This window comes from Mustela putorius, unplaced genomic scaffold, assembly GCF_011764305.1.
Source record: "Mustela putorius furo isolate JIRA1106 unplaced genomic scaffold, ASM1176430v1.1 tig00000174_pilon_pilon_pilon, whole genome shotgun sequence".
Taxonomy (NCBI): Eukaryota; Metazoa; Chordata; class Mammalia; order Carnivora; family Mustelidae; genus Mustela; species Mustela putorius.
In genome coordinates this window covers 26,757,582-26,784,793 of record NW_025421304.1, presented here as the reverse complement: position 1 = coordinate 26,784,793, position 27,212 = coordinate 26,757,582, and the positions used below count along the sequence as shown (strand labels likewise).

At 51.4% G+C, this 27,212-nt stretch overlaps 1 protein-coding gene across 1 annotated transcript; it reads right to left on the bottom strand.

The window, feature by feature from the left end:
- Positions 1-179: 179 nt before the first annotated feature.
- On the bottom strand, positions 180-25,457 carry PSKH1 (protein serine kinase H1). Its single transcript, XM_004744469.3, has 3 exons — positions 25,321-25,457; positions 14,365-15,391; positions 180-2,412 (listed from the first exon to the last, which is right to left on the bottom strand). Exons 2-3 carry the CDS (start codon positions 15,319-15,321, stop codon positions 2,095-2,097), a joined length of 1,275 nt encoding a protein of 424 aa, XP_004744526.1. The 5' UTR covers positions 15,322-15,391; positions 25,321-25,457; the 3' UTR covers positions 180-2,094.
- Between the last annotated feature and the right edge of the window lie 1,755 nt (positions 25,458-27,212).

Below are 27,212 nucleotides of genomic sequence, written 5' to 3'. Positions count from 1 at the left end.
CCTTTCAAGGGAAAGGAGGGCTTTTGGGAGTCCCTCTTCCCACTTGGGACTTAGACTTCTGGCATGGCAGGTGTTGACTCAGATCTTCCTAGCATAGCCATGCCCAGGCCACGCGTTCCCCACCCCCCCCATCTTTCCTCCTCCTAGGAAACCCCTGGTCCACAGCAAGGAGCCTGGACTGTCAGAATGGGTGGGCGGCCTTCCCTGGGGAGGGCAGCCTGTTTATTGAGTACAAAGGATACATTTACAACCGGAGTACACAAAATAAATAACTGCACATTCTCCAGCCACGGTCCATGGCATAAAGGCCCAGGTGGGCCTATCAAAGGCCCAAGTCTCCAGATGCCCTCTGTCTTACCCTTAGGACCAGGCCGACCTTGGACAAGAGAGGAAATAAATCCCTAGGGCTTCAGGCCCCCGAGACACTTGGGAAAATGGGGGAAATTCTGAGGCCACAGAACCTTGGCTCTCTGTTGCCTTGTGCCACAAGCACTGGGTACAAGAGAAGATGTATAAGGCACAATTCGCTTGGCCCAGAATGGTCTCTTTGGTTTTCTTTCTGACTGGAGGTGGCACATGCAGAAAGAGGAGGGCCTGGCCCAAGGCTACCCACTGGGAGAAACAGTGAGGGCCAATCCCTCCCTGCTGGCAGAAGCCCTGCAGTCGAGCTAAGGCTAAAGCTGGGCCCCAGCTCCTTCCTACCCACTGAACACAGCTGTGGAGGAAGGGGCCTTGGGTTCCAGCCTGGTTTGGGGTGGGGTGGTACAGAGGAGGCTCTATGAGAGGCACCATGAGTGACATGGGGATGGTCTGGCTCACGCCTCTGGGAAAGCAGCCACCAATTCCACCCACCTCCTGCAGGGGCTCCCTCCAGCCTGAGATTCAGCAGAGCCCAAGCTGGAAGGGTAATGCTGTGAAAGGAAAGAGGAACAGGCTGGACCAGCCAAGGCCAGCTGTGAGAAGGCCAGGGCCCCAGACACTCAGGGTTCAGAGACAGGTCACACAGTTTGGCTAAGTTCCAACTGGAGCTGCGCAGCAGCTCAGCAGAAGGGGAGGGCTGAGCAGCCTGGGACCTCTCCTCAATACAGCAGCTCCTTCCCAGTTTCTCTAGAGGACGAAGGATAAGCACATGGTCAGTCCTAGGCTGCCCATACTCGTGTCAGACACTAGATGGCGCCTTCACGCAGATGTGAGGCAGGAACAGCAGAGCCTGAAGGGAAGGGGGGCAATGGGCAGTACCAAGGGTGGAACCAGGCTGACACTGGAATCAATGGGGCCGTCCCTGGGAAGCCCCTGGTATCTGCCTTGGCCCTGGTGCCCCCATTCCCCAGGTAGCAGCAGTGGGGCTCCCTTTAATCCCCCACAGTTGAGAAGGAGGCACCTAGGGAATAGAAAGGGCATCCAAGGGGGAGAGAAGTGTAGAGTGGGCTCTGCAAAGAAGGCACTGAGAGCAGTAGGCTGGTGGGCAGGAGGTCTCTCATTGGCAGAGAGAGGCTGGAGCCTGGAGAAGCCTGCTACCAACATGGCCACATAGTTCAGAAGACCCAAGGACCATGCCATGGCCCCACCACCAGAGGTTCTAGCCAGTCCTGGGGCCAGGACAGGTCCCTAGAGGCACCACGAACGAAGGCAGACCTTGGGTGGGAGGTGGGAGACTGTTTGGACTTAGCCAGGGGCTGAGAGTCCAGCTAAGGCACAAGCTTTGTTCCTCCCTAGGCCCCTCACTGGGGCACAGATCAGGATGCAATGGAATGTGGGGGGCCAGAAAAGGTTCAGTGAAGAGGGTTTCAGAAGTGACTGTCCCAAAGAGTCCTGGGACCTCAGGATACCCTCTGCCTGGCACTTCACACCTTTTGGTCTTGGGGAAGAGCCAAGGGAAGGCCAGGTCCAGCCGCTTCCCCAACCTCTAGCAGAGCAGTTGCCCACCAAAAAGAGCACTGGTGCCAGGCCAGGCTCCTCATTCACAGGGCTCACAGCCCCCTAGGCTCCCTCCACTCTGTCATACCAGGTTCAGGCCCAGGATGAGGACGGGGGCTGCTGAAGGGACACGGAAGGGGCTGGGGCCGTGGCACGCCGGCACCGCAGCCGGGTGGCTCAGCCATTGTACTGCTGCTGGTAGCGCAGGTTGAGCTCCCGCAGTTCCCGCTCCCGCACTCGGCGTGACTTGTTGGAACGTGTAGAGCGGCTGGAACGCGTGGACTGGGCCGATTTGGTGCTCTGGCAGCGTGAGGAAGCACGTTTGAGGAGATTCTGGGAGATGGAGCGGTGCAGATTCTTCATGGATGAAGAGGCTGCCATGCTCACCACCCATGGGTGCCTCAGGGCCTGCAGTGCAGTCATGCGGGCGCCAGGGTCCACCGTCAGCAGGCGGTCAATGAAGTCCTTGGCCAGATTGGACACACTGGGCCAGGGCTAGAGGCCAAGAACAGACATTAGAATGAGAGCACTCAACATTGGCTCTCCCCATCCTGATGAGGCTACCACCATGGCACTGAGAACCATCCAGCATTCCTGCACTCTCCCTCTGGAGAAAAGCCCTGCCTGGCTCCTCCCAAGTCTCCCCCTCTTACCCAACATTGGCTTAGGCCACCAAGCAGAGGCTGTTCTGAGTAAGGAGTCTGCACGACAAATAGGAGAAGGAAATGTTCCTCTCCCCAAGCAGCCAACTTCTAAGTGCCCTGGAGTCAAAGCCTGGCTCAGGAAGGTGGCCCCCGTCAAGATGCCCCACCTACCCCAGGATTACTGTGAGTTCAGGGGGATTTAAAGAGAATGACCCAAACTTTCCACTATACTCTAGGCCAGACTTAAGCTCCCAACCCAGGATGTCCATACCAGGCCACTTAACAGGCAACTTCCTAGTCTTCAAAGAGAGGACCCACCCTCCCTGATTGACCAAGAGGCGATGGATGACTAGGGTATTCCCCTCATCAACCTCTGCCTCTCAGCTATGGGGAGAAAAGGAAATAATTCAAGGCAACTAGATTTCTCTATCTGCTGAGAGGGTAGGGGGCTCTTGAGGGACAGGCGGGACCAGGTGACCTTTCCAGTCTTTATGACCTCTTGGAGCCACACAGGAGGGCCTGGCGGTGCTCTACACAGCCTCATTTTGGTACCTTGTGTCCTTGGGGAGACACTGCACAAAGCCTGCTCTGCTACATGCCCCCGTGACTGCCTTATCTCAGCCACACACCAAGCAGCTGTCTGTCCCAGGGCCTCAATCTGGACAGCTTGTATGGGCATTCACCTGGCTGACTCCTTAGGTTCTCAGGGTAAAGGACACTTACTCAGACTTCTCTTAGCCCCCAGAGCTAAGTAATGATTCCAGTGATTGCAAGTTGATTGTTCGTTCCCATTAGACCATGCAAAGCTGGATGAGCCCCCGTGCCTGGTGCCAGGAATAGAGAGGCCCTCAAGCCCCTCTGCTGGAGGAGGGCAGACACGGTGCCACTCTGTGTCCCTGTCTTCTGGGGACACTGTGCCATGGGCTCTGATATTCCCAAAGGGTGGGTGGCTAGGACCTTCGTTGAGCCTGCTGTGGAAGGTTTGGCTGGGACATCAAAGACACCATCACCCTCCTTCCCGCCAAATGAGGTCTGCCTGTTCCACCCAAAGATACCCTTCACCTTGGGGAATGCCTGAACTCACTCTCTGAGGGATTCAGGAGTATCGCAGAGCCCGCATTCAGGGCAGCTGTGCATCCCTTTAGCAGTCACACTTAACACACTTAACACTGACTACTGCTACCCCCAATTCAGCTTCCTTTTTTTTTTTTTTAAGATTTTATACACTTTTTTAACAGAAAGAGAGAGAGAGACTGAGCACAAGCAGGGGGAGCAGCAGAGGAAGAGAGAGGAACCTGATGTCAGACTCGACCCAGGACCCTGGGATCATGACCTGAGCTGAAGGCAGACACTCAACTGACTGAGCCATCCAGACACACCACTTCAGCTTCCCTGACCTCCAATTCCCTGACCCCCAGTGCCCTTCTCCACTATATACCGGGGACAGAGGGGGGCTCCAAGGAGAACACTCTTCTGGAGTCCTGAGGAAGGAGTGGGACTAGTTGCAGATGTAGCTTTTTGGAAGGCAAATCTCAACTTTCACTAAACTGAACTGGTAGAAAACGACAGACCACCTTCCCAGACAGCCACCAAACAGGGGCTGCTCCCAGTGATTCCTGGGGAGATTATGATCTTCAGGAGGAGTGCACTCAGGGCCTCGGGACATGCAGCCAGGGAAACCCATGAGTACCTTGCTGAGAGTAATGAGGGGGCACAGAGGGGCAGACAGCGCTCCCCCATACACCCAGAGCCCAGGGCTCCGGTACTGAGGCTAACATACAGCGGGACTGGACTAGACAGCTGCCACAGCGGGCTTCGGCTCACAGCTCAAGAAAGCCTTGTGGCTTACTGCTGCCCCCTGAACACAAGAAGCCACTGTGAGGGGCCAGTCAATCTAAACCACAGACACTCACTGTAACCCTTCACTCACTTAGAAGAGATGGAAAGGCGCAGCATAATGGGACCATTGATGGACAGAGCAAAACCTAGAAGGCGAGCAGGCTGGGTCCTGAGAATACCTGTGGGGCCCTACCAGCTCTTCTGGTGAGAAAGAAGAAAAAGGGCAATTACTGGGAAACACAGCGCAGCTCAGTCCGGCCGCTTGGTGGGCCAGCCCGAAGACAGAGCGGGCAGTGCAGGAGAGCCAAACAGAACTGGCACATGGGTTCTGCCCCTGCCCTTGGTCCAGCCAAGACAGAAGAGAGGCAACTCCTCTGCAGACTGCAGCATAAACAATGGCGAAGCTGGACTCACAAGCCAGGATGGAGCAGAGGCACCCCTGCTTCACATCCACACCCAGTCAGATGAATGGCCTCTGCAGACTGGATCCCTTGTCCAGGGAGGTCTTCAATGGGCCTCTCACCAGCCCTTTCCTGGCGCCGTAAGCACATCCATTCCCAGAGCGGCAGAGGCTCACACCAGGCATCAACCCCGGCTGCTCACCGAGCGGCCAGCCAGTTAACGACAAAGTGAGCCAGACTGATCTGCGCCTTCTGCTCCCCCAGATGCCTGCCTCACCAGTTATGGGGTACACGCAGCTGTGTGCAGAATGCTGACGAACTCATTTGTCTGAGGGCCAGCCCCGCCCGCTACGGCAGGCCCTAGCTCTCCTCATCTCTGAAGAGCTGTGAGCAGCTGGGCCAGGTGAGACCCCCAAGCCAACATGACTTGAGCCATCCTGACGTGAGAAGCAGGCTGTGGCGACGGCACCCCGCCTAACCCTCACACACTGAGGAACTAGCAGCAAGAAGGCAGGCGGGCCAAACACAGCAAAGTGGTCCTCCACCCAGCCCACCGACAGCGAGACAGGGGCTCAGAACGCTCGTCAGAATGCCCCTGGGGGCCCTGCCAAGTCCTCCAACAGCATGCAGCACGGAAATGCAAGGCTTTCCACACTCACCCACACTCAGGGCCATGCTTCTGGCCAAGTCCAATTTCGTATGTCCTAAGAAAGTATTCGACACCCGCAGACCAACCCATCAGCATCCCCAACATGTGTGGGCCTCTGGAGCCCCATGAGTATGTCTGTCAGCCTATGACTGACTAGCTGGGTAGCATTCTGGGCATGAGAAAAAGAATAATGATAAACAGTTCAGTCTTTCAGCTTCCACAGCTCTAGCTTCTGGCTCTGGATAAAGAACAGAACTCTCACCTCAGGAAACTGGGAGCCAAGTCAGGGACACATGGGAGGCTCAAGTGGCTGACAGAAGGGAGAGGCTCCAGGTACCACCTGACTAGTCTCCCAGAGGCTTCTGCCTGTTTCTGGGCTGACACAGAACACAGGGCATGGAAGGGAACATTAAATGCCTGTCTGCCTTGCCTCAACTCAGTTTTCCCTCTGCTGTGGGATCAGAGGACAACTTCAATACCCAGGGTGAAGGCCTACACCCTCCTTTCCACGAGCCTCTTCTGAGCTGTGTGGGTGAAGGGCTGGGCCCCATCCTGAAAGGACAAGGAGAGGCTGTGCGAGGAGAGACATCACTTCTACCCTCTTTCTGACCATCAAGTTGGCTCTCATTTTCCCTAGTCTGTAGCCCCCAGAATCCTTAGCTTCTTGTAGTTAGGGTACCTACTTTTCTTTTTTTTAACTAAGCCGTAGGCCCAGTGTGGGTCCCAACATGGGGCTGGAACTCACGAACTCTTGAAACTCAAGAGTTTCGGGTTCTACTGACTGAACCAGGCAGGCGCCCCCAGAGTACCTATTCTGGATGTTGGAATAGCAGAGAGGCCAGAAGTGGGTTCGGAACTCTCCCAGAGCACTTCCTAGCAATGTCACCCTCCTCATCCCCCGCTTCTGAGCAACCAGTCACTCCTCAGCAGCAGAATCCAACCTTCTCTTCAAAGGGAGGCACCAAATCACCAAGGGCTTTCTACTCCAGCTCAGAGGATGAATTTCCCTATTCCCTGGCCCCCTTTACTTGCTCTAGCTCTAATGTCACAAGGGCCTGGAAAGAATACTTCCCAAGTCTCTACCAGAAGTCTTGCCTAGAGCCCAGGGGCTAAGGGAACGAAGGATGGAGCCAGTCAGCTCTTTGGCCTAGGCTACCGAGAGAGAAGCAGCTGCTTCTTTCCAGCAGCAAACCCAGTTCACAGGACTTGCCCTAGACTCCCTCTGGCAGGCAGGTCTGGCCACTCTCAAGTGAGGAGAGAGAAAGTCCCAGTTTCTCCTTTGGATGATATTTGAGTGACAAATTAAAGCATCAGGCTGCAAGCCTAGAGAACTGCTTCTAGGTCTACCTTCCCTATAGACCTTGGAGGAGACAAGCCTCCTCACTTTTAATATGAAGGAGCCAAATACAATGGATCCTAAGTGTCTGCCAGTTGCTACAGTCTTTGATTCTAAGAAGACAGTTCCCCAGCTTTCTTCCTCACTTGGCCGCACATGAGGAACAAAAGCACAGCATCTAACATTTAAGTGGCCTGGACCTCTTGACCTCTATGGGTTCTTTTCTAGCCCATGAAGACTCTGGGGAAGGTTCTCTGGCAAAGAAGTCAGCCACACCAAAGAGCTGCTAGGGGAAGGAAGAGAGGAAAGCAGCCTGGGCTTTGCTCCCATGACTCAGTCTTCCCTCAGCTTTGTCTCAAGATGTATTTTCAGACCCAGCATTCCCACCCTCAAGGGCCTCCTTCCTGTACTTACGTGGGCCTGAACGAGAGCAGAGCAAAGAACATGTTTCTGGGAAATGGAGCTTGGGGTTTACTCAGGAGAGCAGAACTATCAATATGAAAGGAACAGCACACTCAGACATGGCCCACGAGGCAAAGGGTTTTAAAAAATTCAGCAGAGCTGGACACCGTGTGGCAGTGGAGCCAGCAATCCCTTCCTCTGGTCAGGACACTCACCATCCTGGTGCCTGAGCTTCCAGACCAGAAAGAACCCACCACCCTGCACCTGGAGGGGATGGATGGGGGCTGAGCGGTAGGAAAGAGGACCTAAGGGGAGAGAGCCTGAGGAGAGAAAAAGAAGGAAGATAATAGAATGTTATTATTTTTTTAAGATTTTATTTATTCATTTGACAGACAGAGATCACAAGTAGGCAGAGAGGAAGGCAGAGAGAGAGGAAGGGAAGCAGGCTCCCTGCTGAGCAGAGAGCCCAATGTGGGGCTCGATCCCAGGACCCTGAGATCATGACCTGAGCCAAAGGCAGAGGCTTTAACCCACTGAGCCACCCAGGCGCCCCAGATAATAAAGTATTAAAAAGAGGCCGAGAAGGAAGATAAAAATAAAACAAGAAAAAGCACAACAACTTAAAGGTTAGTAAAGCTGCATTCTGAAACTTGAGATGGGAAATAAAATGAACTCCTGCGCCACCTGTCCCTGTGGAGTCCACAAAGTGAAGGACAAGGACAGGAGGGAAAGACAGGGCACAACCCAAGAGTCAGGCAGGATGCTGTGTGCTCACTCTGGAGTCAGGGGCATGTTGGCAACCAGTGTCGGCAACTCAGTAATGTCTACTTTTAATGCTGTCTTGGAACAGCCCTGGGCGGTTCTGGATTTCGGAGCCTGCTGCAGAGTGGTCTCTTTTCCCTCCACTCACGGATTCTGCTGAGGCCAAGCTAGTTCTTTAAAAAAAAAAAAAAAAAACACTGCAAAAACCAAAAACCAAAAACCTTTCTCCCATTCTAATTTCTGAGACAGTCTGGAGCCCTGGTGGCTCTTACCTGCATGTCATCCTCACAGAAGCCTGTGTCCCTGAACCCCGGCTACACAGGACTGGGCTCAGGGCACCTATGTGGTCAACATGGGATGGCAGGATGAGTGAAGAGATGAGCCTGCCAGGCCACACCGGAGCAAAGCTCCGGTCTGGACCCCACACTTTCACTGGGAGACAGACAAACTGAGGCCAGGCAGGCATGGACAAGAAGGGGACCTTGGGGCGCCTGGGGGGCTCAGCTGTTAAGCGTCTGCCTTCGGCTCAGATCATGATCCCAGGGTTCTGGGATTGTACCCCGGACTGGGCTCCCTGCTCAGTCTGGGAGTCTGCTTTTCCCTCTCCCACTCCCCGTGCCTGTGTTCCTCCCTGTCTCTCTCTCTCTGTCAAATAAATAAATAAAATCTTTAATAAAAAGAAAGGAAGGAAGGAAGGAAGGAAAGGGACCTTGTGCTATGGGAGAAACTGACCAAGGAAGGGGTGTTTGGAGAGGCAGGGCCGGTGCAGACCGGTCGGATTAGGTCCCCTTTAACCATCCCATCCACCTGCGAGTCTGTTTCCACCTCAGTGGGGGTAGGAGGGGATGGGCGTGGGAGGCCATCAGCGGATTTAACGAGGTCAGACCGTGGGAGAGACAACAGCCATGGCAGCTCCCACAGGAACTCGAGAGCCTCGAAGTGACAGGGCGTGCGCGTGGGCAGAGCTACCCAGGTGGAGACACACAATGAGAAGAGCAGGAGAGGGAGGGGCTGGCACGCACACCAGGCACTGCTCTGAACACAACCCATGGTGCAGCCCTTTGCTGGAGAAGCCTGGGGGTAGAGGGGACAGCAGTGATGCGAGAAGCTCTGACCCTGGGTTAATAAGAAGCTGGAGGTGGTCAGGGCAAGGCATTTTGTTAGGAACAGCTGAGTGTGGCAATGTGGAGACACAGGCATCTGTTTCTGCCACCATAGCAGAGTACTGCGCTCTGGGGACTGTGTAACCAGGGCAGCAGTGGCAGAGGGAAGCCTAGAGGACAGGGCTCCAGGGAGCTGAGTGGCAGACCATAGGTGGCATAGGAAGGGGACGCTGCCTTTCTCCACAAAGAACCTGCCATCAGGAGGAAGCCACCCCTGCCTTCCTTCAAGAGATGTCCAAGCACGGTGACCAGTGAGGGTCCAGAGGCCATGCCCCCTGGACCAAATCATGCCACCTCCCAGTGACCAGTCAGGGATCTGGACTGCCAGCATCTGCTCCTACAATGAAGGACAGAGACTTCTTTGTTGAATTCCTACTGAATACCAGGAGCTTTAGTGAAGTAGGGATGGTCCTTCCAGAGGGATCCCTCCTGGACAAGTATGGGGGCATCTGCTTGTCCTTGTGGGATCCTGGCACTGCACAGCACCATCACCCAGCACTTGACACCCAACAGCCACCAGCAGAGATGCAAGGAGGAAGGGCTTAGGGAGACCTCACAGGAAAGAATTCTAAATCAATTCAGAATCAATCAGCTTTTGAGACAGACATGGGAATCCACCCACTTACTCTGGGAGCAGGAGGCAGCAAGAGAAGACTGAGGAGCTAACGGTCCGTCACAGCCCCCACCCACTGGCGGTGGGAACGTGAGGCTGTTAAAGGCGCCCAGCGGGATCCAAGCATGAGCCTGGAAACATGCCACCTGCCTCCCCTGCATTCCATCTGCTGCCTGTACACCATGTCCAGTCTCCAGCTCCCCCACATCCCTGGGGAAGTCCTCCCCATGGCTCTGAGTCAAGGTCCTCTCCCTACTCAGCTGGCCGCTCCCAACCAGGGCAGATGAACCGGGCTGCCTGACCACCCCCTCACAGGTGCTGACCCCCTTCACCTAGAAAGCAACAGGACACAGAACATCCTCTGCACCTTCCTTTATCTTCAACATCCCAAGGCAGAATGACAAGTGTTAGGATCACTTTAAGCGGGGAAGTAAATGTGATCTCTGGCTCTGGGCGCTCACCCTGTGGCAGGGCTATCAGAACTACAAGACGGTCCAATTCCCTGCCCCTGAGCTCTCGCCCCGTGGCGCCCTGTGGACAGCTGGTCAGGCTGCAGCCCAGAGCCCCAACCCTGGAAAGCCACCTCTCACCAATACAATCCCTCAGGCGGTGGCAGATTGTCCCTGCAGGTGGCCTTCCTCTTCCACCAAGATTCTGTCCCTTGCCTGGCAGCACTCGCTCTCCTGAGCAAGGCACCATGAGAATCTGTGCCCAAGCCCATCCATTCCCAGTGCAGTGGCCCGGGCTTGCCCACAGCTCAGAGACAGCCCCAGCAGATGGCGACAATTAAAGGCTGCTAAATCCCCCCCCCCCCACCACCGGCAGCAAAGCTGCTGATGGCTCCACTCTGCCATCAATCCCACAAGAGCCTCTTCATCTGTCCTGCTTCTGGGAATAGAACTCTTGACAAAAGCAATGGCATTAGGCCGGCAACATCACATTTCATGGGCTCCAAGTCAGTGGGACCGTAACAGGCCTCCGGGTATGGGTCTTACAGAAATGACTCACCTTCGGTGTCACTCCTTCAGAAATAACTGCTCCAGCCCTCCTGGAATCTCTCATGACAAGAAGCTCCCTCTCTCAGTGTGGCTCTTTGTGTCTTTAGATTGCTCTCCCACTCACAGAGGCCTTCCTCACCTCTGGCCAACAAGGGTCTCTCCACCACTTCCAACACGACCCTGGCTTGGTCCTCTCCACTCCGGCCACCAGGGAAAATGCAGATTTCCCTTTGTAATATCATCTGTCACAGCCTTTTCCTTCCCAGCACTCCCTCCTCTTTCAAGATCCCAAAGCTGCTCCTAAGCAGGTCTGGCGAGCAGACCACTAACCACCTCTCCAGCAGGCTCTCCACTTCCTCCTGGAGCCCAGCCCCCAGAAGAGAACACTCCCAGCCAGCAGGGCCACGCCTGTCTGCCCGCCAGCCGCTCACTTTTGCATCCTTTCCTAAGACATCACCAACAACTCGGGTGCTTCCCTCAGAAGCCGAGAGAAAGTATCAGGAACATATGTGTTGATACACAAGCTGTCCTCAAGGGCCTTACAGGCCTGAGAGGAGAGATGTCCACAGACAGCAGCCCAAGACTGTGCTGCAGCAAGGACTCCAGCAACACGCTAAGGCATGTATGTCTGGGAACACAGACTGTGGCGATGGAGAGTCCAAGAATTGTGACACCAAGATGGCCTAGATTCAAATCCCAGGCCTGTCAGGCTCTTAGCTATGAAACCCCGGACAGGTTACTTAACCTCATGAGCCTCAGTTTCCTCATCTGTAAAATGGGGGCATGACACCCACCTGGCAGCACTGTTGTAGAGAGTAAACATGCTGGATACAGAACCCTTAACCCTGTGTCTGGTACTACACAGTGGTCACCACTATTCTAAATGGAAGCCATCTTTGAACTGAACCTTTCACGGCTGGTCAAATTTATAAGGCCGATGCTGGGAGCAAGTGAAAAGCCTGAGCGATAGCTTAGTATGGGGAGTGAACAGAGCAAACATCTCGGGCCTGTGGGGTGTAGGAAATGGGGCAGAGAGCGGGGCCAGGGCTAGGGGTTGGAGCATCTACAGTGTCAGGACTGTGGGGCAGGAGCCAGGTACTTGGTGTACTTCCCTCCACCACTGGGACCCACCTCGGGATGTGAAGGCAGGAGCCTACACCCTGTCTGGACCCAAGGGCAGCCGCTCCAGTGAGTCCTCTCTCACTCTGCCCTCAGAAGCGGATGCTCCTGCAGAGCTGCAGGATGATTCGGTCACCAGACCTCTTCCAAACAGCACGTGGAGCCCACTCTCAGGAATCTCCGGTCCACCTCAAACAGCCCCAGGAGAGCCAGTTCCTTCACCCCCAAATCATACTACTCCAACGGACCCCCATCAGTCTTTTTCCTGTGAGTCTTCCACAACACGTTCTGCTGCATTCCTGCTTCACTATCAAGAACCCACAGGCCTCGAACCCACCTGAGGCTTCCAATCCCCAAGGAGCCTCTGGCACTACAGAGCCAATAATGAACACTGACAACAAACACCAGGCCTGGCCCAGCCTCAGCAACCTGGGCTCCATTACTTCCAGTCTCCTGTTTATTCTGAGCATAGTCAGCAGCGTCCCTTTCTCTGAGCCTCCTCCTTCTCAAGGCCCACCTCCTGTAGAAAGCCTTCTTCTATTCAAGTCCACAGAAACCACTGAGCCTGACAGGGAACTGCACAGACGTAGGCCTCAGGAAACAAGTCCATTGGACGGGGCCTAGTATACACGAGACACCACTCTGGGAGTGTCAGCGGCAGGAAAAGTGCCCCTAGAAAGGCACTAACTGCCATGGGACTTCCTGTTAGGTGAGGAATACACACTTCCAAACCTTGCTGAGCTCAAAGTGGGTGGTCCTTGATTTGCAGAAGTCAGATCAAAACGCCACCCTTTAACATGACATGCTCTCATATAGGTTCCCTGGAAGGGCCCTGGTCACTTGGATGGTCTTCAGAAGGACAAATGACCATCACCCAGAAGAAGACAGATGGCTGGATTGAGGGTGGGGAGAGGGCACAGCCCAAAGAAAGGGGACCAGCCGGGATGCACGGGTGGCTCAGTTGGTTAACCTTCTGCCTTCAGCTCAGGTCATGAGCCCAGGGTCCTGGGACTGAGTCCTGCATCGGGCTCCTTACTCAGCAGGGAGCCTGCTTCTCCCTCTGCTTCTCCCCCCATGCCTGCTCGTTCTCTCTCTGACAAATAAATAATAAAATCTTAAAAAAAAAAAAGAACGGGGGGCACCTGCGGGGAACACTGTGGGGAGCACTCTGCAGGGGGCCCTTGGGGAGGGGTCCTCGCTGCCTTGGCAGAAACCTGCTGGCCTGCAAAGCTTACTTCACCTCCCGTTTAAGCCGCCACACATTCTGTGACTCACCAGCCTCCTGAGCCCACCACTAGGCTCATAGCACCTGCTGTTGCCTATGGTCAGCCTCATCACCCCCAGTGAGCGTCCTGCCTAAGGACCAACCAGCTTTTCCTTCTTGCGTGCCTTCTTTCAGCTCCCAGCAGTGCTGAAACCTGACCGATTTTCTCAGGTATCAGGACAATCCACGGATCCAAAACACAAACTGATGGCCTGCTGGTTGAACGTGGCCTGCAGGTAACTATTCGTGGGCACACAAGGTATTACTTAAATATGTAAATGGAATTCCAACATTTTAAGATCAAACTTTCTGGCTTTTCTTTAAAAGAACTGGAATGTCTAGGTGCAGAGGATCCTCTGGGCTGTGTGGCAAAACTGGGCAGAGATGAGCAGCAATGGCGCCTTTCAATGGGGCATGGTCACTCTAGCTTGTCCCAGGCGCTTCGGAGCAGCTACTGCAGCACCCTCGGCCCACATGCTCTATCCACCTCTGAGCCCACCAGCAGTTGTGGGGGCCCCTGTGCAGGCAGACAGCTCCCCAAGTGCCAGTGCCCGCGTCTCCCTGCTTCCTTGCCTGAAGACTTTTTTCAGCACTGGCTGGCATTCAGGACAGCCCTGAAGGGCCAGGGATTTAATGCCCCTCCCCCCAAAGAAATTCGCAACTCTTATAGGAGTCAGTGGATTAAAACCCACCCACATTCGGGGTGCCTGGGTGGCTCAGTGGGTTAAAGCCTCTGCTTTCTGCTCAGGTCATGATCCCAGCGTCAGGCTCTCTGTTCAGCGGAGAGCCTGCTTCCCTTCCTCTTTCTGCCTGCCTCTCTGCCTATCTGTAATCTCTGTCTGTCAAATAAATAAATAAAATCTTTAAAAAAAATAAAAATAAAACCCACCCACCTTCTTGTCCCTCAGTGGTACACTTTTGAGGCATGTGCCACGTGATTATTCACAGGGTCCCCAGCGGGAGTTCCAGCGGGAGTTCCAGCGGCCCACAGTGGCAGTCCACTCCTCCAGAGGACCTTTACTGGCTTCCTCCCTTTCTGCCTCACTTTCCTACCCTTTGCCTGTGCTTCCTGGACTCCTATCCCAATTACATTATCTGCTTCCAGGTCACAGGGCTCACTTTTGGGGACACCCTACTAGTTTCGCGTTATCATTTTTTACATGACCCGCCTGACCCCATGAACATGGCTCTCAGAGCACATCCCCCTGTCAAGCACTACTGGGGGCCCCACCCATCCCTGCAGCAGGGCAGACTCACCTCCCCAGAGTAGCTGTACTTGCCCCTGAGGATCTGCCGGTACAGCCTGGTGCGGTTGTCATCCTCAAAGGGCATAGTGCCACTGAGCAGGATGTAGGCAATGACCCCCAGTGCCCACATGTCCACGGAATTGGTGTAGGGCTTGCGGACCAGGACCTCAGGAGCAATGTACTCGGGTGTGCCGCACGTGGTCTTCATCAAGCAGTCGTCACCCTTCTTGCGGGCACTGGCCAGGCCGAAGTCAGTGATAATGATCTTGGAGTCAGTGCCTGGGTGGTAGTAGAGCAGATTCTCCGGCTTGAGGTCTCGGTGTGTGATGCCCAGCGCGTGCAGGTACCGGACACCGTCCAGCACCATCTGCAGCACCCGCGTGGCGTCGCGCTCAGTGAAAGAGCCCTTGGCAATGATGCGGTCAAAGAGCTCCCCGCCAGTGGCCAGCTCCATCACCATGTACACGCGCTCCTGCGTCTCGAACACCTCCACCAGCTGGATGATGTTGGCATGACGCACCCGGCGCAGCACGCGCAATTCTGACTCACATACCTCCCGCCCTTCCCGGTACTTGGTCTCGATCATCTTGATGGCGTAGGGCTGCCGGGTCGCCCGGTGCTCCACACGGACCACTCGGCTGAAGCTGCCTCTGCCGATGAGGGCTTTGATGTCATACTTGGCTGTCACACGTGGGTCAAACTTAGCCCTGTACTTAGCCACCCTGGCCCTGCGTGGTGGTTCTGAGGGAGGCTCTGTGTGGCTGCTAATGGGGGCCCCAGAGCAGGGGTTTGCACACTGACTGGCTGCTGGGAAGCCAGCTTTGAGAGCACCAACGCTGTCAACCTCTGTGATGAAATGCTTGTGCACATCCTTCTTAGTGCCACTGAAGGGCTCCACCTTCTTGACGAGGTCCAGCTGGACATCCTTTGGCGGCTCAGGAAGGACCTTGCTTGTCCCACAGCCCATCACGGACACGGGGGCATCCTCTCCAGCGAGGTTGGCAGGACCTGCTCTGCAGGCAGTGCCCCGTCTACACCTATGCACACGGAAGAAAGGGCAAGTCAGCATAGCCAGGGATATCTCGGAAAGGATACCAGCCATCCTCCTCATCCCCTCTCCCTTGCCCCTCAATAAATGCAGCTGAAGACCTGACCCTAATATGATTCCCTAGAAGGGAGGATGGTGTTGGCCCCTGAGGCTTGCTGAAGGGTCCAGATGAAAGGCTGGATCTGAGCTCCATGGTGGTTTTTTGGTTTGTTTTTTGTTTTTTTAAGATTTTATTCATTCATTTGGAAAGAGAGAGCAGGGGTACAAGCAGGGGAAGCTACTGGCAGAGGGAGAAGCAGGCACTCCACTGAGCAAGGAGCCTGATGGGGGACTTGATCCCAGGACTCTAGGATCATGACCTGAGACCAAAGTGGGCAGAGCTTAACCAACTGAGCCACTCAGGCCTCCCTGAGTTCCATGGTCTTGACTTACATCTCCCTGGATCCGATTCCTGTGCTGCCTTCTAACCCCAAGCGAGGGGCAGGAACATGCACCAGGCTCAGCTGTCACTGCCCCCACCTTCCTCCCTACTCTGCCTGGGTCCCTTATCCTAGTTGAATTTCAATGTTTTTTTAAATGTTAAAATCATTCCTCTTATTATTCTGACTCATCTTTTCTGAAACGGGGGTGTAGAATGTTGGAGGCCTGATCTCCAACACTATCACCCACCAGGGCTCAGAAAGCCATTTCTCCAAGATGCCCCTCATGGATCCTTCCCAGCCCTCTAGGGCTCCTGCAGGGGTTGACTGCTTCCTACAACTACTGCCAATACTACCATCCCTGCCACGGTTCTCTGCCTTAACTCTACTCTTTCCTAGACAGTTCCCATTACTTTGCTGATGCACCATCTTCATCTGGCAGTTTAACACCCTGTTCCAGGGTCTTCCACTTCCCGGCTCACCACACGGACGCCAAAATCGTGTGCCGAAATGCCACACAATTCCCGAGCAGGCTGAAATCAACCCCAGTGAACTTAGGACCACAAACCTTGGCACACTGCTACCAGGTAGCCACCAAACTAGTCAGGGCTTCATTCAAGAGACAAAGGGGACCCTGAGCTCAGAAAGGACGCTAACAGTTTTATCTCGATGTGACTCAGCCTGTGGATTAGGGTCCTCTGCTTCCTTGGGATGATAGTCCAAGAGCTCCTCCATTTGCTTCCCAGACAAGTTCCAACCATGAAAACTATGGTTGGTGGGGCCTTCATAAGGTGAAGTGCCGAGGTCCTTCTTTCCAGAAGTCACTTCTACCCTGGCCATCCTTCTCTAAATCTTTCTGAGAGGCCCATGGGTGAAAGGAGAGAGCTGAGAATTTCCTACTGATTATGACATATAGAATTAGGGGTAAAATTATCAATTCAGATCAAACATTTATTAAACACTGTAAAGAGGAAAAAAAAAAACCAGCTTTTTTCCTTCCTGTGTAAGGAAATAAAGTTCTTCCATACTGTGTATTTCTTCACTCTATGTCTCTCCTTTACCTTCACAGAGAACACTTCTTTTGTTTTTTTTTTAAGTTTTTTGTTTTTTTTTTAAAGTAATCTCTATACCCAACACAGGGCTCAAACTCACAACCCCAAGATCAAGAGTCACACACTCCACCGACTGGAGCCAGCCAGGCGCCCCAAGAACATTTCACTTCTGATACCTCTAGTCACATGTATGGTGAGTCCTCATACCAAGCATTCTGTAATGGCAGGCAGATGTCCTATATGTAACTCGGTTCTGACAATGTCTACCCAAAAATATCATCAGACACCACAGATTAAGGGCTCAGTCCCCTAAGACTGCTCCTTCCCTCAAGCATACTTCAGTGGTCACAAGCCTGGGTTATCACCTGTGCTTCTGACCAACCAGCCATAGATTGGGGTCCCAACAATCCCCTCCTTGAGTTTCTTAACTCCCAGATCTCAGGGAAACATTTACACTCACCAGTTTATAAAAAGATACATGTGAACATTCAGATGGAAGAGATGCACAGGGCAGGCCAGGCATGTGGGAAGGGGCACCGAGCTCCCTTGCTTTCTCTGGGTGCCCCACTCTCCCAGGACTCCCATGTATTCACCGACCCAGAAGCTCCCCAAACACCCTATTGTTGGGATTTTATGGAGACTTCATCATATGGTCACGACTGATCATTAACTCCATTTTGGGCCCTACTCCCTTCTCAAGTGAAGAGAAGGCAGAGCTGAAAATTCCAAGCTTCTAATCAGGCCTTGAGTCTTTCTGGTGATCAGCTTCCATCTAGGAGTCACCTGGGAGCCCATTCAGAGTCATCTCATTAGAACAAAAGACACTCCTAGAGCACCTGGGTGGCTCAGTGGGTTAAAGCCTCTGCCTTCGGCTCAGGTCATGATCCCAGGTCCTGGGATCGAGCCCCACATCGGGCTCTCTCCTCAGCCGGGAGCCTGCTTCCTCCTCTCTCTCTGCCTGCCTCTCTGCTTACTTGTATTCTCTGTCAGTCAAATAAATAAATAATCTTTTTAAAAAAATAAATAAATAAGAGCAAAAGACACTCCTATCATCCAAGAAATTGCAAGGGTTTCAGGAGCCGTATCAGGAACTGGGGTCAAGGCCCAAATATGAGAGCAAGAGACACTCTTCATACTCTTATCACTTAGGAGATTACAAGGGTTTTCAGGATCCCTGTGCCAGAAACTAGGGGCAGAGATCCATATATATTTCAGTTTATCTCACAAACATCAACTAGGTGCTAGGGATAGGGGAATGAGTAAGACATGGTCCAATGCAGATTATACTTTAACACACACACACAGACACCTAAGTAAAACATGGTCACCAGGGTCAGAGTGTAAATAAAGAAAAAAAGCATAAAAACAGATCATTTCAATATAGCACGGTGTTAGGCTTGAGAAAGAACAATACATGTAGAGTGACACACGGGTTAGGGAAAGCTTCCTGGAAGTGACCCCCACACTGAATTTAAAGTAAGAATGAGTCAGGTGAGGAAAGGTGGGAATGGTGTTTCAGGCAGAGAGCAAAACACACTCAAAGATTCAGAGGCCCAGGGTGATACCTTGCACCTGATAACATGTAGTTTGGTAGTATGAAGACAGGACTGGGGGCAGGGTGGGTTGAAGTTCTGGAAGCAGCAGGAACTGAGCTGTGGAGAACACCACAAGTTAGGGTGAGGAAGCAGGACCTTCCGGGGAGGTGACCAGAGCTACAAAAGGGTTTACAAAGAGGCAATGGGTCTGTGTTTAGAAAAAAAAGTGTGAGGCAGAACTGGAGGAAGATCAAAGTAGGTTAAAAGGGCCACTGAGGAAGGTGGTGACCCAGACAGCAGGGGGGAATGCAGAGATGTCAGCAGGAAAACAGACAAGGACAGAAGGTAAGACATAAGGAGTGAAAAGGAGGGCCCCACTCTAGTCCCTCACTTGGGCTCCTGGGCTGAAGGGCTGGCAATGGAGCAGGAGGGGCAGATCCACGAAGCTGTGGGAGACTTCTGGGTGTATTGCAGTGCATGTGTAACATCTGTATGACACTAAAGTCGAAACTGACATTTAAAAAGAGTCAATGACAGAGATTCCATGGCTGACCAAGGGTGGTGCCTGGGGCCAACAGGGCAACACCTGAAACCCCCAACCCCAGCAAATGATCCCATCAAAGGCAGCAGCAGAAGACCCAGGCAGGTTTTGCTATGGCAGCTTGGAGGTCACAGAGAACCCAAAGAGGCCACCAGATTCCAGAGAGTCAAGGCCCAGATTCTAACGTGATGATACTGACCAATGTGGCTAACTCAAGGAACAAGCTCATCACTGAAACATACCCAAGACCTCAATTAGATAAAAAGGAGGAGTCGGGAGACCACAGATTAAGGGCTCAGATTTTAATCAGTATATCAACATGACTCTCGGCAGAATGAGCTATCTTCCCTCGTGTGAGGGGGGAAGATTGCTCCACCAGCACAAGGCTCTTCCCTATGTGCTGCAGTTTGCATCCAAATGCCCAGCAGATCCCACATAGTAGCTTGGGAAATCAGCTTTAAACAAAGGCATTTGGAAACAAGGTTCCTTTCTAGAGAGGCTAAAGATCAGAACTGGGAACTAGAATTCTGCATCTCTTCTTTTGGGGAAAACACAAGACTGTCAAGGCTATACAGGGCTACAGCTCAGGAAAAAAGGACAGTTCCTGGGCTAGAGTTCCTGAAGCCGAACACAGGCTCCTGATCCCCAAGCAACGTCTACCACCATCCAGAGCGAAGACAAACTGCCAGGTGACCCCACACAGCCACACAGAGGTCTTCTTCCTGGTGAGAAGGCCACACCCTAGATCCGCAAAATAAGTAACTGTTTCCAGGCATATGCACTGGGTCTTTTTGTTTAAATGTGCACATCTAGCCTGGCCCTCAAGAGAAACACTAAGGTTTACAAAAGAAAAGGCCTGACTTCTCACTTTAAACAAACAAAGCCTGCACAAGGATCTCGAGTCAGCAGTGAGAGAGCCAAGGATTATCCCTCTCTGACCTTCCTACTTCCTTCCTGGGACATAGTTTCTCCCACATTTGTTCCAATTAGAAACTCTTCCAAGACAAGCTGATGCTGGTACTCCACCTTCCCAACTGCGGAGGAGGAGTGCAGGAGAGAAGCTGCTAGCTCTGGGAAGGGGTAACAGCCGACAGCCTCCAGGCTGCTCCAGCCCCACAGCCACTCCACATGTCAATCACATCAGTTAAATTCCCGCCACTCACAGGTCAGGTGAAAAGGCAGACAGGGGGACAGGGAAGGAATCTGACAAAACTTCTGGGAATGAGGGCAGAGTATTTTCCTGCCCCTGCTCCTCTCTGTATGTCCCTAGCACAGTGACTAGGGTGTGAGAGAAGACTCAAGAGGTCATACTATGCCAGCTATCACAAGGCACCATCCCCTTCCACGACATCAATCCTAACACATCTTGCAGAAAGAACTGCAGAACTCTCTAGAGTCAGTCTCCACTCCCTCAATTCCCAGCCTGATCCCAAGCATTCCTTGAGGAGTGCAAGCATGTTAGAGTGTGGCAGTGGGCACGAGCATTCAGCACTACTGTTCACACTACCAAATGACAGGCCAAGGAAAGTAGAAACTTGACCACGGCCACTTCAGACAGTGATGGCCAGTCAGAGTTCCTTCCATCACAGAAGAGATTCTGGAAGTGCCGGAGGCTCAGCAGAGCTCTGCCTCATCTGGTCAAGGTCTCTATCCTTCCTCCTAACACTCAGCTGATGAATCAACAAGCCTTTACGGAGGACCTTTTCTGAAGGGCTGCATTATGAAACCTCCATTCCAAGTATAGTCCAGGTCACGCTGCTCACTGCGGTACTCCAGACTGCCTCAGAACACTAGAGTTGTTAGCCCCTTGAAGAAAGAGGCCACTTCTCAGGTTTCTAGAGCTCCCTGGCACCCAGCAAAGTGCTGGGCTCAGAGCAGGCGTTCATGTTCATTACAACAAATGAAAGGTGGTCTGGCTCTTGGCTTTCTATTAGCTGCAAGTCAACAGTCCCAGAACCTCAGAAATTTTCAAGTGGCAGGAAGAGGCCATTTGGGTGATTAAACCAGAGCTGTGCTCCCTTGGTGCCTGTGTAAATGTTCTCGGTAACAAAGGAAGCTAGAGCTCTCAGGTCTGTTTGCCTTACAGACTGTTAACCGAACTCCAAGGCAAATTAGTCCACAAGCTGCCAATTTGACCCCATGGGAGAAAGAGGACAGAGGCCTAGGATGGATCCTGAAATAATTTCCTGGCCACAGAAGTCGAGTGTGTGGCTGTGTCCCAGGCAGGGGCCCATAAGCACCCTGCCCTCTCCAGTAGTGAACCCTAAGATTATTCTCCACAGAGGAGCTTTGCAACCTTTCACCTGCAAAGATCTCTGTATTGAAAGACTACCTATCAAAATGAAGTAGGCAGTAATCTCCCAGTAATCCCAGAAATAAGTACTGCTAAACAGCACTTCTAACCAGCATGAGGCAAACAGAGACACCAGGCAAAAGAGCTTGTCACTTTACATGAAAACTCCCAAACAAGGACCTCAGCGACCTTAGAGGGAGCTATGTGAGTCTGCTTTCTGAAGCAGAGAAACAGACCCTGCATCTAGCAATTCCATTTTCAGAAATAATTCTATAAAACCATTTCCATGAGTATGCAAAGATATATTTGTAGAGGCAAGTTCATGGCAATGTTCTTTATAATAATGAAAAAATGGAAATTACCCAAATATCCATTAGTAAGGGAATAATTACATAAATTAAGATCCATTCATATAATGGAACACTCTGAAGCTATTGAAATGAATGGAGTAAATCCATATATAGTGACAAAGAAAGATACCAGTCAATTTTATTGAATGGCTTCGTGCCAGGACCCAATCCACGATGTAATAAGTAGTTGAAATAGTAGCTGAACCATATGTCCAATCAAGGGTTTAAAAAAAGACAGACATATATGTGGAAAAATATCCTGGAAAGGGAAAAGACAGACTATTGACAGTGACTGCCTCTAGGGTGTGTAAATGTGAAGGGAACAGGAGGAAGGAAGGAAGGAAGGAAGGAAGGAAAGAAAAAAGGAAGGAAAGAAGACTGAAGACTGACTTTCACTTCTCATTTCATATATTCCTGTGCTGTTGCTATTTTTTTTAATCATCACCATATATTACATTTTTAAACTTAACAAAAATATATATTGTAGAAACACAAGAGACTATTATATGAATTTTTTAAAGGGTCAGAATACATACCAAATTATTAGTGTTTGTGTCTAAAGACACTGTGCATCATTCACTCCTATGTTTTAACACTAAGTATTTTTTTAAAGATTTTATTTATTTATTTGCCAGAGAGAGAGACAGCTGGAGAGGGAACACAAGTAGGGGAAGTGGGAGAAGAAGAAGCAGGCTTCTCGCCCAAGTAGGGCGTCTGATGCGGGGCTGGATTGCAGGACCCTGGGGTTATAATCTGAGCTGAAGGCAGTCGCTTAATGACTGAGCCACCCAGGCACCTCCTAACTTTAAATATTACTTTGTAATAAAAATTGTTATGACTTCTTATAGTAACGTAACTCAGGACACTACTCAAGGACTCCAGCTAGGTACCAAGCTTTATATGGTAGTAACTGGTGGGCAGAGACTCCAGCCTTAGGGCTGAGAGAAGCAAGAAAGTTCAAAAGTTTGCTTTGTCCTCATTTCATCACGGCCCCAGCTCCATCTAAGACATCCCACCCACTGGCCATCCCATCATCAGAAATACAGACTCTGGCAATGTACCTGGGATCTCCTTCCAAAATCCCAAGGTTCAACCCACAAATATTTACTGAGCTCCCGCTGTGGGCCAAGAACTCAGCCAGGAGCTGTGACAGACAAAAAGAAGCCTGCCGCAATCTCTGCTCTCAAGGAACTTATGCACAAATGGTTCCACACCAAGAGTCTCTCTTATGATGCCCCGTGAGGCCACTTCAAGACTGGCAGTCTGGAAGGAGACCCTCGAAGATAATTCCACCCTCCCCCGCCCCACCAAAATGAAAACACATTTTTCTACTTTAGCATCATATCCGACACCACGGCAACAGAAGGCTGTCCCAAGAATTAGATCAGGGATGACCTAGCCAACACAAATCCACTTAATAGTCACTGAGTAAGATTCTTGGAAGGAAAAGGAGTTCAAATAAGTAAGTCTCTCTCTAGTTCTTGATAAGCAGAATTGCTTCCGTTTCTCCAGGGCTGTACTTCCCAAATTTTTCTCTGTGCGCCCCAGGGTTGAGAGGGACAACTGTTCTGGGCTATCTGGAAGCTTAAGGCTTCAGTACTTTGGCACACCAATGCCCATTCTTATCACACCGTCGGGAAGCTCTGAAGAGGATAAATCTGCCCACATAACACAGAGATCCCCAGTATCTATTTCAGATTCCTTGGTAGGATCAGCAGGGGTACTCCATTCCAGGTTCTAGATCCAACTCTAGCTCAGTGTCAGAGGCCAAGAGGTTTCCTGAGAGCTGCACTTTCTCTAGCTCATTTATATATCTTAACAAGCACAGTATTTCCAATTAAACGGGGACAAAGTGCTTATGTGACAAACCCACCCTCTAGTGAGTCAGCATTCCAAACATCTTCTAGGGGAATGACCAAGTGCAACTACCCTGAGGAGAAGCACAGTTTTGTCAGAGCTTTCCTTGATAAGCAGAAATCACCTTGAGGAAGTCATATAAGGCAGCTTTCTACATGAGGCTCAGTCTGGAGAGCAAACAGGCTTCCTCAGATCGCCTTTTCACAAGGGACACACTCTGGGAAAAACAGTCATTAGTAATAACAGTGGCTTCCATTTCCTGAGTTCGAACTGCATTAAGCATCTTGTATGTACTCTCACTCCTCTGTGCAACCACACATAGTAGGCCTGATTACTGCTATTCTGGAATGAGCAAAATAGGACTCAAAGGACCTCAAAATCTCACAAACAAGAACTGAATCCAAGTCTTTCTGACTCCAAAGCCCATACTACTAACCAGCAAATCATACTGCCTTCCCAAGTATGGGCAATGAGACTACATGGCACAGCCAGCCCTTCCCACTGGACATAGAAGACACAACAGATGTCTAGTGCAATGACAAAGATGTTCAACCAGGGAGTAGAGTAAAAGTCAACTGAGGTGTTTTTTTCAAAATACAGATTCCTAGCAGATTCCAGATGTTCTGAACCCAAATATCAGAGAGTGAGATTCTTGAATCTGTATCTTGAAAAACGACGCCAAGAGATTTTAAACCATCAAAGTTGACAAGGCGGCCCCACCTACCACATAAATATGTATGCATGTGCCAACAGGAGATACACATTTGCTGTCCTCCTGTCAGATCCTGGCCCCTGACAGGGGCTCAATAATACAGTGAATCTGTTCCTAGTCGTAAACCAGCAACCTATCCCAGTCCATTCAGCTCCTACGCCAGGCACAAAGCCAGGCACTCAGATGTAGACAGGAGACCCAGACCCACCATCCCATGACACAACATGACATACTCAACAGAGTCACATGAATAAAAGTACAGAGGAGCCATGGTTACATGTGAAGCAAGGGAGGGTTTTCCCTTGGAAAAGTAAATGAAATCTAAGGTGGATTTTAAAGGACAGATGTAAATTTTCCATTCTGGTGACTGGGATGGGGGTAAAGAAGACTATTACAAAATGCGTATCTAAAGTACAAGGGTATCAAAACACTGAGCACAGCGGGCTCACAACAAACTGTAAACAGAAGGCAGAAGTGCCCTGGTGTTGACTTCCAGGTTAGGCCTCTGCCAAATTATGAGAAGCCCCGAGCGCTTTGCTATGAAGCTTGGACTTCATCCTATAGGCACCAGGATCCAGTTTCTGGTAGAGAAGGACTTAATTCAAATTTTCAGGTGGGAATTTTTAACTTCAGCAGCTTCGTGGAGAGGGAGAGGGCGTAGGGAACTGGCTTCCCCTTACAAGCTGAAGGATGATGGCTTGCGGAGCAGGCAACCCGGCTAGGCTCAAGCCTTTTCCCCAGCCTGAAAAGGAAAGCGACCAGCTGCCCCGACAACTGCTAGCGTTCAGTCGCAAAGGAGGGGTGTGAAGTAGGTGCCGGACACGAGAAGGCAGTGAGGACAACCTGCTTAGTTCACCCTGACTAGCTGAACAGCAGGCAGGTAAGCCGACCACGTCCACCAGGCCCACGCGGCCCCAGAGACGGGCTACCCAGCACAGCAGAATGTTTTGAGGCCCGTCCAGCCTCGAATACCAGGGATCCCGAGCAGCCATCGCCTGGCCTGCTCCCCAGTCTCGTAGGCCCCGGCACACCGGACTCCGGCCGAGGGCTCCAGGCTGGCCAGGAATAGGCAGGCCCAGGGCGCCAGGAAGCGACCGTGGCCGCAGGTCGTCAGCCCCTCCCGCCCGTCGGGCCGTCGCCCTGGGCCGGGCCGCCTCACCTCGCGCGGACGGCGGGGTCTTCGGCGTCTCGGCGGCTGTGTTGACCCTCTCCAGACCTCGGATAGGGTCGCCGCCGCCGTTACCGCCGCCGCCGCCATCCTCAGGCGTCAGCGTCCTGACGTCATCAGTGCGCGCGTTTTACGCCAAAACAAACCCAGGCCGCCCTTGGGGCGGGGAGGGGACGGACCTGGGCAGAGACTGGCTAAGAATTTAATCGCCGCTCCGAGCGTGGCCTGCCAATCAATGTCTTCGGGCGGGGACTTACTCTCTCCTCCCGGTGAGTTTAAGTAACCCTTAGAGCAGTTGCACCTTGGGCGCGGGTTAGGACCTCCCTACCCCGGAGGTAGGGAGAAAGTGTCAAACTTCTAGTTAGGGCAGAAGGACGCTCTATAGTGCAAAGTTGGGCACGCAGTGAGTTTCAACAGAAGTTTTTGGAAGTGCCTCTGGAACTCCGCAAAGGATCGATTTAAATTTCATTAGCATTGGGGAGGGTATATGCTTCGGTGAGTGCTGTGAAGTGTGTAAACCTGGTGATTCACAGACCTGTACCCCTGGGGATAAAAATATATGTTTATAAAAATAAAATATTAAAAAAAAAACTTAAAAAAAATTTCATTAGCAAATCGGTTTTGTTTTTTTTTTTAAACTGCAGTTAAAATAATTGAGGCTCTCGGGCGTGTTAAATTTGGCCTCCATCACAGAGGAGTTGCAAATGGCTAACTAGAGGATCAGTGAAGGTGATGTTAGTCCTGGGCTAACTTCGGAGTAACGGTTTTTTGTTTTAATTTTTGTTGTTGTTATTAAATGTAAGTGTATTCTGAGACTGCAAATCAAGTAAATTTTTTTTTAAAATGTTACCATTAAGATTTCTCTAGAAGATCAGAATTACCTCACTACTTTACAACAATCCCAAATTGCGGGGAGGGGGGCGGGTAGTAGATGCCGGAGGTAATAAGGGTGTTGTAACCTCCTTCCATCTACTTCATTGTTAAAATATTTATTATTGGGGCACCTGGGTGGCTTAGTGGGTTAAAGCCTCTGCCTTCAGCTTGGGTCATGATCCCAGAGTCCTGGGATCGAGCCCCTCATCGGGCTCTCTGCTCTGCAGGGAGCTTGCTTGCTCCTCTCTCTCTCTGACTGCCTCTCTGCCTACTTGTGATCTTTGTCTGTCAAATAAAGAAATAAAATCTTTAAAAATATATATTTATGGGGGCCCTTGGGTGGCTCAGTGGGTTAAACCACTGCCTTCAGCTCAGGTCATGATCCCAGGATCCTGGGATGGAGCCCCACATTGGGCTCTTGCTCAGCAGGGGGTCTGCTTCTCCCTCTCTGCCTACTTGAGATCTCTATCAAATAAATAAATCTTTAAAAATATATTTATTATTTACTTTATACATGAAATTATCTTTTTATTTTATTTTATTTATTTATTTGACAGAGATCACAAGTAGGCAGGAAGGCAGGCAGAGAGAGAGGAAGGGAAGCAGATTCCAGGCCAAGCAGAGAGCCCGATGCGGGGCTCAATCCCAGGATCCTGGGATCATGACCTGAGCTGAAGGCAGAGGCTTTAACCCGCTGAGCCACCCAGGTACCCCTGAAATTATCTTTAATTTACTGTATGTTATACTTTATATCTAAAAATAAATTAAAACCAATAAAACATCACGATCTGTTTTATATAGCAGAGTTTCATAAAAAGTTTTATTTAAAAAAACACCTTTGGGAGATGGGAGGCATGAGGAGGGAATGGAGTAACCTGGTGATGGGCATTAAGGAGGGCACGTGATATGATGAGTACTGGGTGTTATATGCAACTGATGAATTGTTGAACACTACATCAGAAACTAATGAGGTACCGTGTGTTGGTTAACTGAATTTGAGAAAATTAAAA